At 53.4% G+C, this 15,986-nt stretch overlaps 1 protein-coding gene across 1 annotated transcript in view; it reads left to right on the top strand.

Moving 5' to 3' along the window:
* MUC5AC (mucin 5AC, oligomeric mucus/gel-forming) overlaps positions 1–15,986 on the top strand; it is a 56,008-nt gene that overhangs the window by 22,805 nt on the left and 17,217 nt on the right. Inside the window, exons 26-33 of the mRNA XM_086748145.1 lie at positions 117–273; positions 864–992; positions 1,341–1,482; positions 2,753–2,796; positions 2,896–3,102; positions 4,194–5,240; positions 5,817–9,033; positions 10,162–15,087. Of these exons, the coding sequence (XP_086604271.1) occupies positions 117–273; positions 864–992; positions 1,341–1,482; positions 2,753–2,796; positions 2,896–3,102; positions 4,194–5,240; positions 5,817–9,033; positions 10,162–15,087 (9,869 nt within the window). The remainder of the gene's footprint in view (positions 1–116; positions 274–863; positions 993–1,340; positions 1,483–2,752; positions 2,797–2,895; positions 3,103–4,193; positions 5,241–5,816; positions 9,034–10,161; positions 15,088–15,986) is intronic.

The raw sequence follows: 15,986 nt of genomic DNA, 5'->3' as shown, positions 1-15,986 counted from the left end.
CTTTCTTCATACGTACAGAGTTGTCAGTTTCAGATATTTTATTCAGCTTTTTTAGGACAGTAAATGCCTTTTCAAAGAGAACAAGTACATGAAAACTCAAATGTTTTCTCCAATAGATTGAACCAAATGAATATTATCAAGCGTGTGTGGATGATGCTTGTGCCTGCGACACTGGAGGAGACTGTGAATGCTTCTGTACAGCAGTAGCCGCCTATGCTCAAGCGTGCAATGAGCTGGACATCTGCATTTCATGGAGAACCCCATCCATCTGTCGTGAGTCTCACCCTACTACTTTTTGAAGGAGTCCAGAGGAAAATAAAACAGAAGAAAAAAAGAAAAACAATTAGAACAAAGAAAGAAGGAAGGATACAATTGTATTTGTAAAAGGCACTGCTGTATTCTAAAAACAGCAAAAAAAACCCCACAAAGCAAGTTGGGTAAATCACTGGAGGCCAATCTGTCTTCTTAAAATGAAAACACTGATAGTAACTTTACCAAGGTGTCATTAGCGTCTGATTTACTTGTTAGTCATGATACACAACTGGTGAACTATAATACTATATTACACTCCCACCTGTCTACATCACGCTCAATGTAAATAAATATTAGTGCATACTAGCTAAAATCAGTGATTCAGTTAATTGGTTTTTCATGCTTAATGTGTAACTATTCTATGCTTTATAACTTTATTGGTGTCAAAAGCTGGTAGAAGTGTAATAATTGTATTAAATTAGAAATAAGACAATATACTGTTCACCACCTATGTGATTATACTGATCACATGGGATTTTTACCCAGCAAAACTGAAAGACTGTAGAGCAAAAAGATCAAAGGTCTTTTTCTGTAATTTCTTTTTCCTCTAGCTCTGTTTTGCGATTACTACAATCCACAAGGGGAATGTGAGTGGCACTACAAGCCATGTGGAGCCCCTTGTATGAAGACCTGCAATAATCCAAGCGGGAACTGCCTTCATGAGTTGAGAGGTTTGGAAGGTAAACATAATTATGCATATCTCATTCAACTTATAAAAAGCTAAAATGCTATATTACTAATAAAATTTATATTACTCAGTATATGACATGCTTATATTGCAAATTATAAGATGAGATTTTCTAATTAGTATCTTACTCCCTAATAGATCATGAACTTGTTTGGAGTGCAGATGAGGACAAAATGCCCCAAAGTTTAATGTGCAATTCAAGGAATATTAGTAACAGAGACTGAAATTCCACTTACCATATGGGATAATTTGGGGAATGTAGATATAAACAGAGTATAGAGTTGCTTCTAATTGTGGAAGTCCTAGTGTCAACATAACTTTGATTTTTTTTTTATTGCAGGCTGCTATCCACACTGTCCAAAGAATAAGCCTTATTTTGATGAAGAAACCATGACTTGTGTTTCTAATTGTGGTTGTTACGAAAATGGAAAAAATTACAAACCAGGAATGCAGATGCCTTCAAACCAGAATTGTCAATCATGGTAGGATCAGTAAAGATTTTTAAACTTTGAGTTTAAAGTTGTGTAGCATAATTCATGATGCGTTAAGTTCTCTGTTTGTGAGTAGGAGATAGGCCAGTCATAGGCTGCTAAACAATGTCTAATTTTCTTCCATTCCCAGATGACATGGTGAAATATTTTACCATATGATGACGTGGTGAAATATTTTACCATAGAGAGATTAATTGACTACTTATTCTGTATTCTTATTAAAGTACTCTTAAATTATTATTATCATTATTAAATTAAGTAAAACCAAATTAAAATAATAATACTTATGGCAATAGTCTGAGAATTTTGATTAACATATCCTTAAAATCATTATGTTAAATTATTTAGAAGTTACTAGGCAACTAATCTTCATTGTTTTGAGCTTGTTTCTCTTACTGTACTGGTACTTGTGTATTTGCAACAGTCAGCAAGTATTCCCACACCTTCTGTCAGAACTGCTGACATATTGGGACAAGTGCCTTCTATCAAATAGCACAAAGTTAGCACAACCAGTTGTGAAGCAGTTAACACCTGTCCTAAGGTACCTTTAAAGTAGCTACACCTGAATACTGTAAGCAGTGCAGCCAGAATAGCAGAGAGGTTAGCACGAAGCCCATCTCAGCTAAGCCAACTTTCATGGTATGTTTCACAGTTCATAGACAGCTTTGCCTGCATCGTCTTTATCATTAGCAGCACTAAACCTAACCTGTTAAAAGCATCTATATTTACTTAGGTTTATTCAGTGTACGGATATCCTTCGTCACTGAAAATAATTATATCAATATTCAGTTCTTAACAGATAATATAAAAATTCCTGTAAAACCAGAATGCATTCTTACATCTTTTGGAAGTCTGATGGAAATTCTCTATGTAGATAACCTCAACATCCGTGATATAGTGATCCTTTCCCAAATGATAAATTTACTGCACTTTCCCTTCCAAAAAAATAAGTGTACCTATCAGGGAAAGAAAAACATTCCAAATCACCCTCCCCATATCTTTGTCCAGCCTCCAAAAGCACCAATAAGGATACTGCATGTTTAGTATGCTGACATAGAAGAGTCACCTTTCTTGCCAGAAAACTGAGTGATCCTATCTAACCTGAACTTGTACAGCAGAATTGAATATCTAACTCAGAGAAGATAGGGTCTTTCTATGTTTAAACACACAATGAATAGCAAAGGATCAACATAAAAAACTGGAACAATAAAATGAATCAATATACTCACATTCATCATCTCCTTTTTTTTCTCTTTTCCAGTGAATGCACAAATCATGGCAAAACATGCAAATATGATAAATATGGTATGTTGACAAAGTTGTTTTTATTTGAATAGGATGCATTGGAGGTACTCTGCTCTGTATTTTGGGTATGAAGGAATAACACCCACTTTTGATTTACAGAATGTGTCTGCATTTATGAGGGCCAGAAATACAACTATAAAGATGTGATCTACAATACTACGGATGGCACAGGAGGATGTATTGTCGCAACCTGTGGTCCCAATGGAACACTTCAAAGGGTTGTCTATGAATGTCCAATCTCAACTTCACCCACAACAGCAACAACGTTTCACTTCAGCACTATGCCACCTGTCACTACTTCCACAGGTACATCCTTTATAGCCCATTCTGTGCATTAGCAAGTAAAATATAGCTACGAAACATGCTGACACACAAAATCTAAATGGATTAATACAACCTCAAACTAAATAACAGTAAGTCTCATTTGTTACTAGCAGTTAGTTTCAGTTAGCATTTGGCAACCAATTTCAAATAAGGAAATAAACATAGAAAATAAAACCACTTCCGAAGCATCAAAATGGAAACTACTGCACACTGATTTTATACTATTATTTTGCTTATCTTCATAATGAATGATAAAAAAACAGTATCAAATTTATTATCTGTAATAGTAACTATTTCTGTACCTGGAATAATCTTTAGTGAGCAAATAATTAATTATTTTTCCTATTAAATTTCATAATTGTTACTTTCTATAAAATTCTTGGTAGGGTTCATAGTATTTATAATGACGGTACTAAGTGGATTGCTGAGATACTGGTGCTGAGATACTGAAATTTTCAATTCTAAAATTGTCATTCAGCATTCTTCAGGTTGGTAATCTTGAATTACTGTGGGCACATGTTTAATGAAATAAGTATTCAGTACAAAATTTAGAGCTACAAGTTTTGAAATCACAGAAGCCATCAGCACTGCTGGAATTCATTAGCCATTTTCCAGCCATTTCACAATGAGAATTCACGTGTGAAAGCTTACGGACTGCTCTCAAACCAATGAACGGTGATAAAAATGCTGTATTAGGCACCTTTAACTTCAAATGGAGGAGCACAGACAATGCCGAGTATTACATGAGGAGTCAACTCATTTGGAAGAAAAAATTACCTATGAATCTTGATGCATAGACTAAATGTTATTATTTCCACTGGATTTGAATCTAGGCTTTGACATTCCAGAAAGACTAATAAATACTGAAGCAAGGTAGAAACCAAGTAATTACACTGAATCAAACACACAAAAAAGTAATTTTTTTTTTCCTCAATGTGTATAAATTATGACTGAGACATGTTTCAGCACTTCGTAAAAAATAATTGGCGTTCTCTTGGGAAGTGACAGTTCCAAGCATGTCTGTACATTAAATTGCTAAGTGATGCATGGTCTTTTCTTTTTCTCTTTCACAGTGTCACCAACTACATCAGTGTGTGTTCATGAAATCTGTGAGTGGTCAGAATGGTATGATGGGAGTCTGCAAACCCCTGGCTACGATGGTGGAGATTTTGAAACCTTTGATGATTTGAGAGCTAAAGGTTATGAAGTCTGTAAATCTCCACGGGCTGTTCAATGCAGAGCAAAGAAATTCCCTGATATACCACTGAAAAAACTTGGCCAAAAAGTAGAATGCAGTACAACAGCTGGGCTTCTATGTTACAACAAAGATCAAATTTCAACAATGTGCAACAACTACGAAATAAGAATCTTATGCTGTGTTTTTGTACCATGCTCTTCTACAACATATTCCAGCACATCATCAATGATCAAGACTGTAACTAAGAGCACAGAAACATCAAGTTCAACTGAAGAAATTACATCATTTTCAACCACAACTTCACCATTAACTACAACTTCTGAAAGTACAACGTTCACAACTTCAACCACTACAGAAGCAACTACAAGCACAACCGAAATGAAAACACCTTTCACAACTACTCCTTCAACAACTTCTCCTTGCACTAAAGAGGAATGTCACTGGTCAATGTGGTATGATGTCAGTTATCCAGGGTCTGGATATGATGATGGAGATTTTGATACAATAAAAAACATTAGAAAAAAGGGATACGAAGTATGTGATAACAGAAAGGCTGTTGAATGTAGAGCAGTAAGGTTCCCAAATACACCGTATCCTCTCCTGGAGCAACACATAACATGTAATACAGAGGAAGGGTTGATATGCTACAACAAAGATCAGCTACCACCCATCTGCTATAATTATAAACTAAGATTTAAATGCTGTACAAATATAACTGTACCGTGCCAACCAATGATATCACCCACATCAACAACACCACAAATACAAACCAAACATAAGACAACCACAATATTAACCGCTCCACCACAAACAGAATATATTCATACTAGAACAACATCACAAACAACAACACAAACACAATATGAAAGAAAGACTACAACAGTGCCAACAATAACTACGCCAATCCCTACGACATTTTCCAGCATCATGACCTCCACCAGCACCCAGTCCACCACCGCCTGTGAGCCCGAAGTGTGCTCCTGGAGCGAATGGTTCGACGTCGACTTCCCCTCCTCGGGGCCCGGCCAGGGAGACTTTGAAACCTACCAGCACATCCGGGCCGCCGGCAAGGAAGTCTGCCAGCATCCAAAGGAGATCGAGTGCCGGGCAGAGCGCTACCCCGAGGTTGCCATCCAGTACGTCGGACAGGTCGTGCAGTGCGACGTCCACTTTGGACTGGTGTGCAAGAACGAAGACCAGACCGGCAACCTTAAGATGTGCCTCAACTACAGGATCCGCGTGCTCTGCTGCAGCCCGAACTACAATTGCCCAACCAGTAGCCCCTTGCCCACCACCAGCCCCACCACCATCACCACCAGCAGCTCAACCAGCACCGCCCTAACCTCCACCTCGGTCACCACCTCCACCTCCACCTTCTACCCACCCACCACGTGGCCCACCTCCTCAGAAACCACCTCGCAAACCTACACCACCACCACCACCAGCCCCACGCAAACACCTACCATCGTCTTGCCCACCGTGACCTCCACCACCCAGTCCACCACCGCCTGTGAGCCCGAAGTGTGCTCCTGGAGCGAATGGTTCGACGTCGACTTCCCCTCCTCGGGGCCCGGCCAGGGAGACTTTGAAACCTACCAGCACATCCGGGCCGCCGGCAAGGAAGTCTGCCAGCATCCAAAGGAGATCGAGTGCCGGGCAGAGCGCTACCCCGAGGTTGCCATCCAGTACGTCGGACAGGTCGTGCAGTGCGACGTCCACTTTGGACTGGTGTGCAAGAACGAAGACCAGACCGGCAACCTTAAGATGTGCCTCAACTACAGGATCCGCGTGCTCTGCTGCAGCCCGAACTACAATTGCCCAACCAGCAGCCCCTTGCCCACCACCAGCCCCACCACCATCACCACCAGCAGCTCAACCAGCACCGCCCCAACCTCCACCTCGGTCACCACCTCCACCTCCACCTTCTACTCACCCACCACGCGGCCCACCTCCTCAGAAACCACCTCGCAAACCTACACCACCACCACCACCAGCCCCACGCAAACACCTACCATCGTCTTGCCCACCGTGACCTCCACCACCCAGTCCACCACCGCCTGTGAGCCCGAAGTGTGCTCCTGGAGCGAGTGGTTCGACGTCGACTTCCCCTCCTCGGGGCCCGGCCAGGGAGACTTTGAAACCTACCAGCACATCCGGGCCGCCGGCAAGGAAGTCTGCCAGCATCCAAAGGAGATCGAGTGCCGGGCAGAGCGCTACCCCGAGGTTGCCATCCAGTACGTCGGACAGGTCGTGCAGTGCGACGTCCACTTTGGACTGGTGTGCAAGAACGAAGACCAGACCGGCAAACTTAAGATGTGCCTCAACTACAGGATCCGCGTGCTCTGCTGCAGCCCGAACTACAATTGCCCAACCAGCAGCCCCTTACCCACCACCAGCCCCACCACCATCACCACCAGCAGCTCAACCAGCACCGCCCCAACCTCCACCTCGGTCACCACCTCCACCTCCACCTTCTACTCACCCACCACGCGGCCCACCTCCTCAGAAACCACCTCGCAAACCTACACCACCACCACCACCAGCCCCACGCAAACACCTACCATCGTCTTGCCCACCGTGACCTCCACCACCCAGTCCACCACCGCCTGTGAGCCCGAAGTGTGCTCCTGGAGCGAATGGTTCGACGTCGACTTCCCCTCCTCGGGGCCCGGCCAGGGAGACTTTGAAACCTACCAGCACATCCGGGCCGCCGGCAAGGAAGTCTGCCAGCATCCAAAGGAGATTGAGTGCCGGGCAGAGCGCTACCCCGAGGTTGCCATCCAGTACGTCGGACAGGTCGTGCAGTGCGACGTCCACTTTGGACTGGTGTGCAAGAACGAAGACCAGACCGGCAAACTTAAGATGTGCCTCAACTACAGGATCCGCGTGCTCTGCTGCAGCCCGAACTACAATTGCCCAACCAGCAGCCCCTTGCCCACCACCAGCCCCACCACCATCACCACCAGCAGCTCAACCAGCACCGCCCCAACCTCCACCTCGGTCACCACCTCCACCTCCACCTTCTACTCACCCACCACGCGGCCCACCTCCTCAGAAACCACCTCGCAAACCTACACCACCACCACCACCAGCCCCACGCAAACACCTACCATCGTCTTGCCCACCGTGACCTCCACCAGCACCCAGTCCACCACCGCCTGTGAGCCCGAAGTGTGCTCCTGGAGCGAATGGTTCGACGTCGACTTCCCCTCCTCGGGGCCCGGCCAGGGAGACTTTGAAACCTACCAGCACATCCGGGCCGCCGGCAAGGAAGTCTGCCAGCATCCAAAGGAGATCGAGTGCCGGGCAGAGCGCTACCCCGAGGTTGCCATCCAGTACGTCGGACAGGTCGTGCAGTGCGACGTCCACTTTGGACTGGTGTGCAAGAACGAAGACCAGACCGGCAAACTTAAGATGTGCCTCAACTACAGGATCCGCGTGCTCTGCTGCAGCCCGAACTACAATTGCCCAACCAGCAGCCCCTTGCCCACCACCAGCCCCACCACCATCACCACCAGCAGCTCAACCAGCACCTCCCCAACCTCCACCTCGGTCACGACCTCCACCTCCACCTTCTACTCACCCACCACGCGGCCCACCTCCTCAGAAACCACCTCGCAAACCTACACCACCACCACCACCAGCCCCACGCAAACACCTACCATCGTCTTGCCCACCGTGACCTCCACCACCCAGTCCACCACCGCCTGTGAGCCCGAAGTGTGCTCCTGGAGCGAATGGTTCGACGTCGACTTCCCCTCCTCGGGGCCCGGCCAGGGAGACTTTGAAACCTACCAGCACATCCGGGCCGCCGGCAAGGAAGTCTGCCAGCATCCAAAGGAGATCGAGTGCCGGGCAGAGCGCTACCCCGAGGTTGCCATCCAGTACGTCGGACAGGTCGTGCAGTGCGACGTCCACTTTGGACTGGTGTGCAAGAACGAAGACCAGACCGGCAAACTTAAGATGTGCCTCAACTACAGGATCCGCGTGCTCTGCTGCAGCCCGAACTACAATTGCCCAACCAGCAGCCCCTTGCCCACCACCAGCCCCACCACCATCACCACCAGCAGCTCAACCAGCACCGCCCCAACCTCCACCTCGGTCACCACCTCCACCTCCACCTTCTACTCACCCACCACGCGGCCCACCTCCTCAGAAACCACCTCGCAAACCTACACCACCACCACCACCAGCCCCACGCAAACACCTACCATCGTCTTGCCCACCGTGACCTCCACCACCCAGTCCACCACCGCCTGTGAGCCCGAAGTGTGCTCCTGGAGCGAGTGGTTCGACGTCGACTTCCCCTCCTCGGGGCCCGACCAGGGAGACTTTGAAACCTACCAGCACATCCGGGCCGCCGGCAAGGAAGTCTGCCAGCATCCAAAGGAGATCGAGTGCCGGGCAGAGCGCTACCCCGAGGTTGCCATCCAGTACGTCGGACAGGTCGTGCAGTGCGACGTCCACTTTGGACTGGTGTGCAAGAACGAAGACCAGACCGGCAAACTTAAGATGTGCCTCAACTACAGGATCCGCGTGCTCTGCTGCAGCCCGAACTACAATTGCCCAACCAGCAGCCCCTTGCCCACCACCAGCCCCACCACCATCACCACCAGCAGCTCAACCAGCACCGCCCCAACCTCCACCTCGGTCACCACCTCCACCTCCACCTTCTACTCACCCACCACGCGGCCCACCTCCTCAGAAACCACCTCGCAAACCTACACCACCACCACCACCAGCCCCACGCAAACACCTACCATCGTCTTGCCCACCGTGACCTCCACCACCCAGTCCACCACCGCCTGTGAGCCCGAAGTGTGCTCCTGGAGCGAATGGTTCGACGTCGGCTTCCCCTCCTCGGGGCCCGGCCAGGGAGACTTTGAAACCTACCAGCACATCCGGGCCGCCGGCAAGGAAGTCTGCCAGCATCCAAAGGAGATCGAGTGCCGGGCAGAGCGCTACCCCGAGGTTGCCATCCAGTACGTCGGACAGGTCGTGCAGTGCGACGTCCACTTTGGACTGGTGTGCAAGAACGAAGACCAGACAGGCAAACTTAAGATGTGCCTCAACTACAGGATCCGCGTGCTCTGCTGCAGCCCGAACTACAATTGCCCAACCAGCAGCCCCTTGCCCACCACCAGCCCCACCACCATCACCACCAGCAGCTCAACCAGCACCGCCCCAACCTCCACCTCGGTCACCACCTCCACCTCCACCTTCTACTCACCCACCACGCGGCCCACCTCCTCAGAAACCACCTCGCAAACCTACACCACCACCACCACCAGCCCCACGCAAACACCTACCATCGTCTTGCCCACCGTGACCTCCACCAGCACCCAGTCCACCACCGCCTGTGAGCCCGAAGTGTGCTCCTGGAGCGAATGGTTCGACGTCGACTTCCCCTCCTCGGGGCCCGGCCAGGGAGACTTTGAAACCTACCAGCACATCCGGGCCGCCGGCAAGGAAGTCTGCCAGCATCCAAAGGAGATCGAGTGCCGGGCAGAGCGCTACCCCGAGGTTGCCATCCAGTACGTCGGACAGGTCGTGCAGTGCGACGTCCACTTTGGACTGGTGTGCAAGAACGAAGACCAGACCGGCAACCTTAAGATGTGCCTCAACTACAGGATCCGCGTGCTCTGCTGCAGCCCGAACTACAATTGCCCAACCAGCAGCCCCTTGCCCACCACCAGCCCCACCACCATCACCACCAGCAGCTCAACCAGCACCGCCCCAACCTCCACCTCGGTCACCACCTCCACCTCCACCTTCTACTCACCCACCACGCGGCCCACCTCCTCAGAAACCACCTCGCAAACCTACACCACCACCACCACCAGCCCCACGCAAACACCTACCATCGTCTTGCCCACCGTGACCTCCACCACCCAGTCCACCACCGCCTGTGAGCCCGAAGTGTGCTCCTGGAGCGAATGGTTCGACGTCGACTTCCCCTCCTCGGGGCCCGGCCAGGGAGACTTTGAAACCTACCAGCACATCCGGGCCGCCGGCAAGGAAGTCTGCCAGCATCCAAAGGAGATCGAGTGCCGGGCAGAGCGCTACCCCGAGGTTGCCATCCAGTACGTCGGACAGGTCGTGCAGTGCGACGTCCACTTTGGACTGGTGTGCAAGAACGAAGACCAGACCGGCAACCTTAAGATGTGCCTCAACTACAGGATCCGCGTGCTCTGCTGCAGCCCGAACTACAATTGCCCAACCAGCAGCCCCTTGCCCACCACCAGCCCCACCACCATCACCACCAGCAGCTCAACCAGCACCGCCCCAACCTCCACCTCGGTCACCACCTCCACCTCCACCTTCTACTCACCCACCACGTGGCCCACCTCCTCAGAAACCACCTCACAAACCTACACCACCACCACCACCAGCCCCACGCAAACACCTACCATCGTCTTGCCCACCGTGACCTCCACCACCCAGTCCACCACCGCCTGTGAGCCCGAAGTGTGCTCCTGGAGCGAATGGTTCGACGTCGACTTCCCCTCCTCGGGGCCCGGCCAGGGAGACTTTGAAACCTACCAGCACATCCGGGCCGCCGGCAAGGAAGTCTGCCAGCATCCAAAGGAGATCGAGTGCCGGGCAGAGCGCTACCCCGAGGTTGCCATCCAGTACGTCGGACAGGTCGTGCAGTGCGACGTCCACTTTGGACTGGTGTGCAAGAACGAAGACCAGACCGGCAAACTTAAGATGTGCCTCAACTACAGGATCCGCGTGCTCTGCTGCAGCCCGAACTACAATTGCCCAACCAGCAGCCCCTTGCCCACCACCAGCCCCACCACCATCACCACCAGCAGCTCAACCAGCACCGCCCCAACCTCCACCTCGGTCACCACCTCCACCTCCACCTTCTACTCACCCACCACGCGGCCCACCTCCTCAGAAACCACCTCGCAAACCTACACCACCACCACCACCAGCCCCACGCAAACACCTACCATCGTCTTGCCCACCGTGACCTCCACCACCCAGTCCACCACCGCCTGTGAGCCCGAAGTGTGCTCCTGGAGCGAATGGTTCGACGTCGACTTCCCCTCCTCGGGGCCCGGCCAGGGAGACTTTGAAACCTACCAGCACATCCGGGCCGCCGGCAAGGAAGTCTGCCAGCATCCAAAGGAGATCGAGTGCCGGGCAGAGCGCTACCCCGAGGTTGCCATCCAGTACGTCGGACAGGTCGTGCAGTGCGACGTCCACTTTGGACTGGTGTGCAAGAACGAAGACCAGACCGGCAACCTTAAGATGTGCCTCAACTACAGGATCCGCGTGCTCTGCTGCAGCCCGAACTACAATTGCCCAACCAGCAGCCCCTTGCCCACCACCAGCCCCACCACCATCACCACCAGCAGCTCAACCAGCACCGCCCCAACCTCCACCTCGGTCACCACCTCCACCTCCACCTTCTACTCACCCACCACGCGGCCCACCTCCTCAGAAACCACCTCGCAAACCTACACCACCACCACCACCAGCCCCACGCAAACACCTACCATCGTCTTGCCCACCGTGACCTCCACCAGCACCCAGTCCACCACCGCCTGTGAGCCCGAAGTGTGCTCCTGGAGCGAATGGTTCGACGTCGACTTCCCCTCCTCGGGGCCCGGCCAGGGAGACTTTGAAACCTACCAGCACATCCGGGCCGCCGGCAAGGAAGTCTGCCAGCATCCAAAGGAGATCGAGTGCCGGGCAGAGCGCTACCCCGAGGTTGCCATCCAGTACGTCGGACAGGTCGTGCAGTGCGACGTCCACTTTGGACTGGTGTGCAAGAACGAAGACCAGACCGGCAACCTTAAGATGTGCCTCAACTACAGGATCCGCGTGCTCTGCTGCAGCCCGAACTACAATTGCCCAACCAGCAGCCCCTTGCCCACCACCAGCCCCACCACCATCACCACCAGCAGCTCAACCAGCACCGCCCCAACCTCCACCTCGGTCACCACCTCCACCTCCACCTTCTACTCACCCACCACGCGGCCCACCTCCTCAGAAACCACCTCGCAAACCTACACCACCACCACCACCAGCCCCACGCAAACACCTACCATCGTCTTGCCCACCGTGACCTCCACCACCCAGTCCACCACCGCCTGTGAGCCCGAAGTGTGCTCCTGGAGCGAATGGTTCGACGTCGACTTCCCCTCCTCGGGGCCCGGCCAGGGAGACTTTGAAACCTACCAGCACATCCGGGCCGCCGGCAAGGAAGTCTGCCAGCATCCAAAGGAGATCGAGTGCCGGGCAGAGCGCTACCCCGAGGTTGCCATCCAGTACGTCGGACAGGTCGTGCAGTGCGACGTCCACTTTGGACTGGTGTGCAAGAACGAAGACCAGACCGGCAACCTTAAGATGTGCCTCAACTACAGGATCCGCGTGCTCTGCTGCAGCCCGAACTACAATTGCCCAACCAGCAGCCCCTTGCCCACCACCAGCCCCACCACCATCACCACCAGCAGCTCAACCAGCACCGCCCCAACCTCCACCTCGGTCACCACCTCCACCTCCACCTTCTACTCACCCACCACGCGGCCCACCTCCTCAGAAACCACCTCGCAAACCTACACCACCACCACCACCAGCCCCACGCAAACACCTACCATCGTCTTGCCCACCGTGACCTCCACCAGCACCCAGTCCACCACCGCCTGTGAGCCCGAAGTGTGCTCCTGGAGCGAATGGTTCGACGTCGACTTCCCCTCCTCGGGGCCCGGCCAGGGAGACTTTGAAACCTACCAGCACATCCGGGCCGCCGGCAAGGAAGTCTGCCAGCATCCAAAGGAGATCGAGTGCCGGGCAGAGCGCTACCCCGAGGTTGCCATCCAGTACGTCGGACAGGTCGTGCAGTGCGACGTCCACTTTGGACTGGTGTGCAAGAACGAAGACCAGACCGGCAACCTTAAGATGTGCCTCAACTACAGGATCCGCGTGCTCTGCTGCAGCCCGAACTACAATTGCCCAACCAGCAGCCCCTTGCCCACCACCAGCCCCACCACCATCACCACCAGCAGCTCAACCAGCACCGCCCCAACCTCCACCTCGGTCACCACCTCCACCTCCACCTTCTACTCACCCACCACGCGGCCCACCTCCTCAGAAACCACCTCGCAAACCTACACCACCACCACCACCAGCCCCACGCAAACACCTACCATCGTCTTGCCCACCGTGACCTCCACCAGCACCCAGTCCACCACCGCCTGTGAGCCCGAAGTGTGCTCCTGGAGCGAATGGTTCGACGTCGACTTCCCCTCCTCGGGGCCCGGCCAGGGAGACTTTGAAACCTACCAGCACATCCGGGCCGCCGGCAAGGAAGTCTGCCAGCATCCAAAGGAGATCGAGTGCCGGGCAGAGCGCTACCCCGAGGTTGCCATCCAGTACGTCGGACAGGTCGTGCAGTGCGACGTCCACTTTGGACTGGTGTGCAAGAACGAAGACCAGACCGGCAAACTTAAGATGTGCCTCAACTACAGGATCCGCGTGCTCTGCTGCAGCCCGAACTACAATTGCCCAACCAGCAGCCCCTTGCCCACCACCAGCCCCACCACCATCACCACCAGCAGCTCAACCAGCACCGCCCCAACCTCCACCTCGGTCACCACCTCCACCTCCACCTTCTACTCACCCACCACGCGGCCCACCTCCTCAGAAACCACCTCGCAAACCTACACCACCACCACCACCAGCCCCACGCAAACACCTACCATCGTCTTGCCCACCGTGACCTCCACCACCCAGTCCACCACCGCCTGTGAGCCCGAAGTGTGCTCCTGGAGCGAATGGTTCGACGTCGACTTCCCCTCCTCGGGGCCCGGCCAGGGAGACTTTGAAACCTACCAGCACATCCGGGCCGCCGGCAAGGAAGTCTGCCAGCATCCAAAGGAGATCGAGTGCCGGGCAGAGCGCTACCCCGAGGTTGCCATCCAGTACGTCGGACAGGTCGTGCAGTGCGACGTCCACTTTGGACTGGTGTGCAAGAACGAAGACCAGACCGGCAACCTTAAGATGTGCCTCAACTACAGGATCCGCGTGCTCTGCTGCAGCCCGAACTACAATTGCCCAACCAGCAGCCCCTTGCCCACCACCAGCCCCACCACCATCACCACCAGCAGCTCAACCAGCACCGCCCCAACCTCCACCTCGGTCACCACCTCCACCTCCACCTTCTACTCACCCACCACGTGGCCCACCTCCTCAGAAACCACCTCGCAAACCTACACCACCACCACCACCAGCCCCACGCAAACACCTACCATCGTCTTGCCCACCGTGACCTCCACCAGCACCCAGTCCACCACCGCCTGTGAGCCCGAAGTGTGCTCCTGGAGCGAGTGGTTCGACGTCGACTTCCCCTCCTCGGGGCCCGGCCAGGGAGACTTTGAAACCTACCAGCACATCCGGGCCGCCGGCAAGGAAGTCTGCCAGCATCCAAAGGAGATCGAGTGCCGGGCAGAGCGCTACCCCGAGGTTGCCATCCAGTACGTCGGACAGGTCGTGCAGTGCGACGTCCACTTTGGACTGGTGTGCAAGAACGAAGACCAGACCGGCAAACTTAAGATGTGCCTCAACTACAGGATCCGCGTGCTCTGCTGCAGCCCGAACTACAATTGCCCAACCAGCAGCCCCTTGCCCACCACCAGCCCCACCACCATCACCACCAGCAGCTCAACCAGCACCGCCCCAACCTCCACCTCGGTCACCACCTCCACCTCCACCTTCTACTCACCCACCACGCAGCCCACCTCCTCAGAAACCACCTCGCAAACCTACACCACCACCACCACCAGCCCCACACAAACACCTACCATCGTCTTGCCCACCGTGACCTCCACCAGCACCCAGTCCACCACCGCCTGTGAGCCCGAAGTGTGCTCCTGGAGCGAATGGTTCGACGTCGACTTCCCCTCCTCGGGGCCCGGCCAGGGAGACTTTGAAACCTACCAGCACATCCGGGCCGCCGGCAAGGAAGTCTGCCAGCATCCAAAGGAGATCGAGTGCCGGGCAGAGCGCTACCCCGAGGTTGCCATCCAGTACGTCGGACAGGTCGTGCAGTGCGACGTCCACTTTGGACTGGTGTGCAAGAACGAAGACCAGACCGGCAACCTTAAGATGTGCCTCAACTACAGGATCCGCGTGCTCTGCTGCAGCCCGAACTACAATTGCCCAACCAGCAGCCCCTTGCCCACCACCAGCCCCACCACCATCACCACCAGCAGCTCAACCAGCATTGCCCCAACCTCCACCTCGGTCACCACCTCCACCTCCACCTTCTACCCACCCACCACGCGGCCCACCTCCTCAGAAACCACCTCGCAAACCTACACCACCACCACCACCAGCCCCACGCAAACACCTACCATCGTCTTGCCCACCGTGACCTCCACCAGCACCCAGTCCACCACCGCCTGTGAGCCCGAAGTGTGCTCCTGGAGCGAATGGTTCGACGTCGACTTCCCCTCCTCGGGGCCCGGCCAGGGAGACTTTGAAACCTACCAGCACATCCGGGCCGCCGGCAAGGAAGTCTGCCAGCATCCAAAGGAGATCGAGTGCCGGGCAGAGCGCTACCCCGAGGTTGCCATCCAGTACGTCGGACAGGTCGTGCAGTGCGACGTCCACTTTGGACTGGTGTGCAAGAACGAAGACCAGACCGGCAACCTTA

This window comes from Chlamydotis macqueenii, chromosome 5, assembly GCF_036417535.1.
Source record: "Chlamydotis macqueenii isolate bChlMac1 chromosome 5, bChlMac1.mat, whole genome shotgun sequence".
NCBI classification, from domain to species: domain Eukaryota; kingdom Metazoa; phylum Chordata; class Aves; order Otidiformes; family Otididae; genus Chlamydotis; species Chlamydotis macqueenii.
Note: the sequence above shows the minus strand (reverse complement) of the source record. Positions and strands in the feature narration are given on the sequence as shown.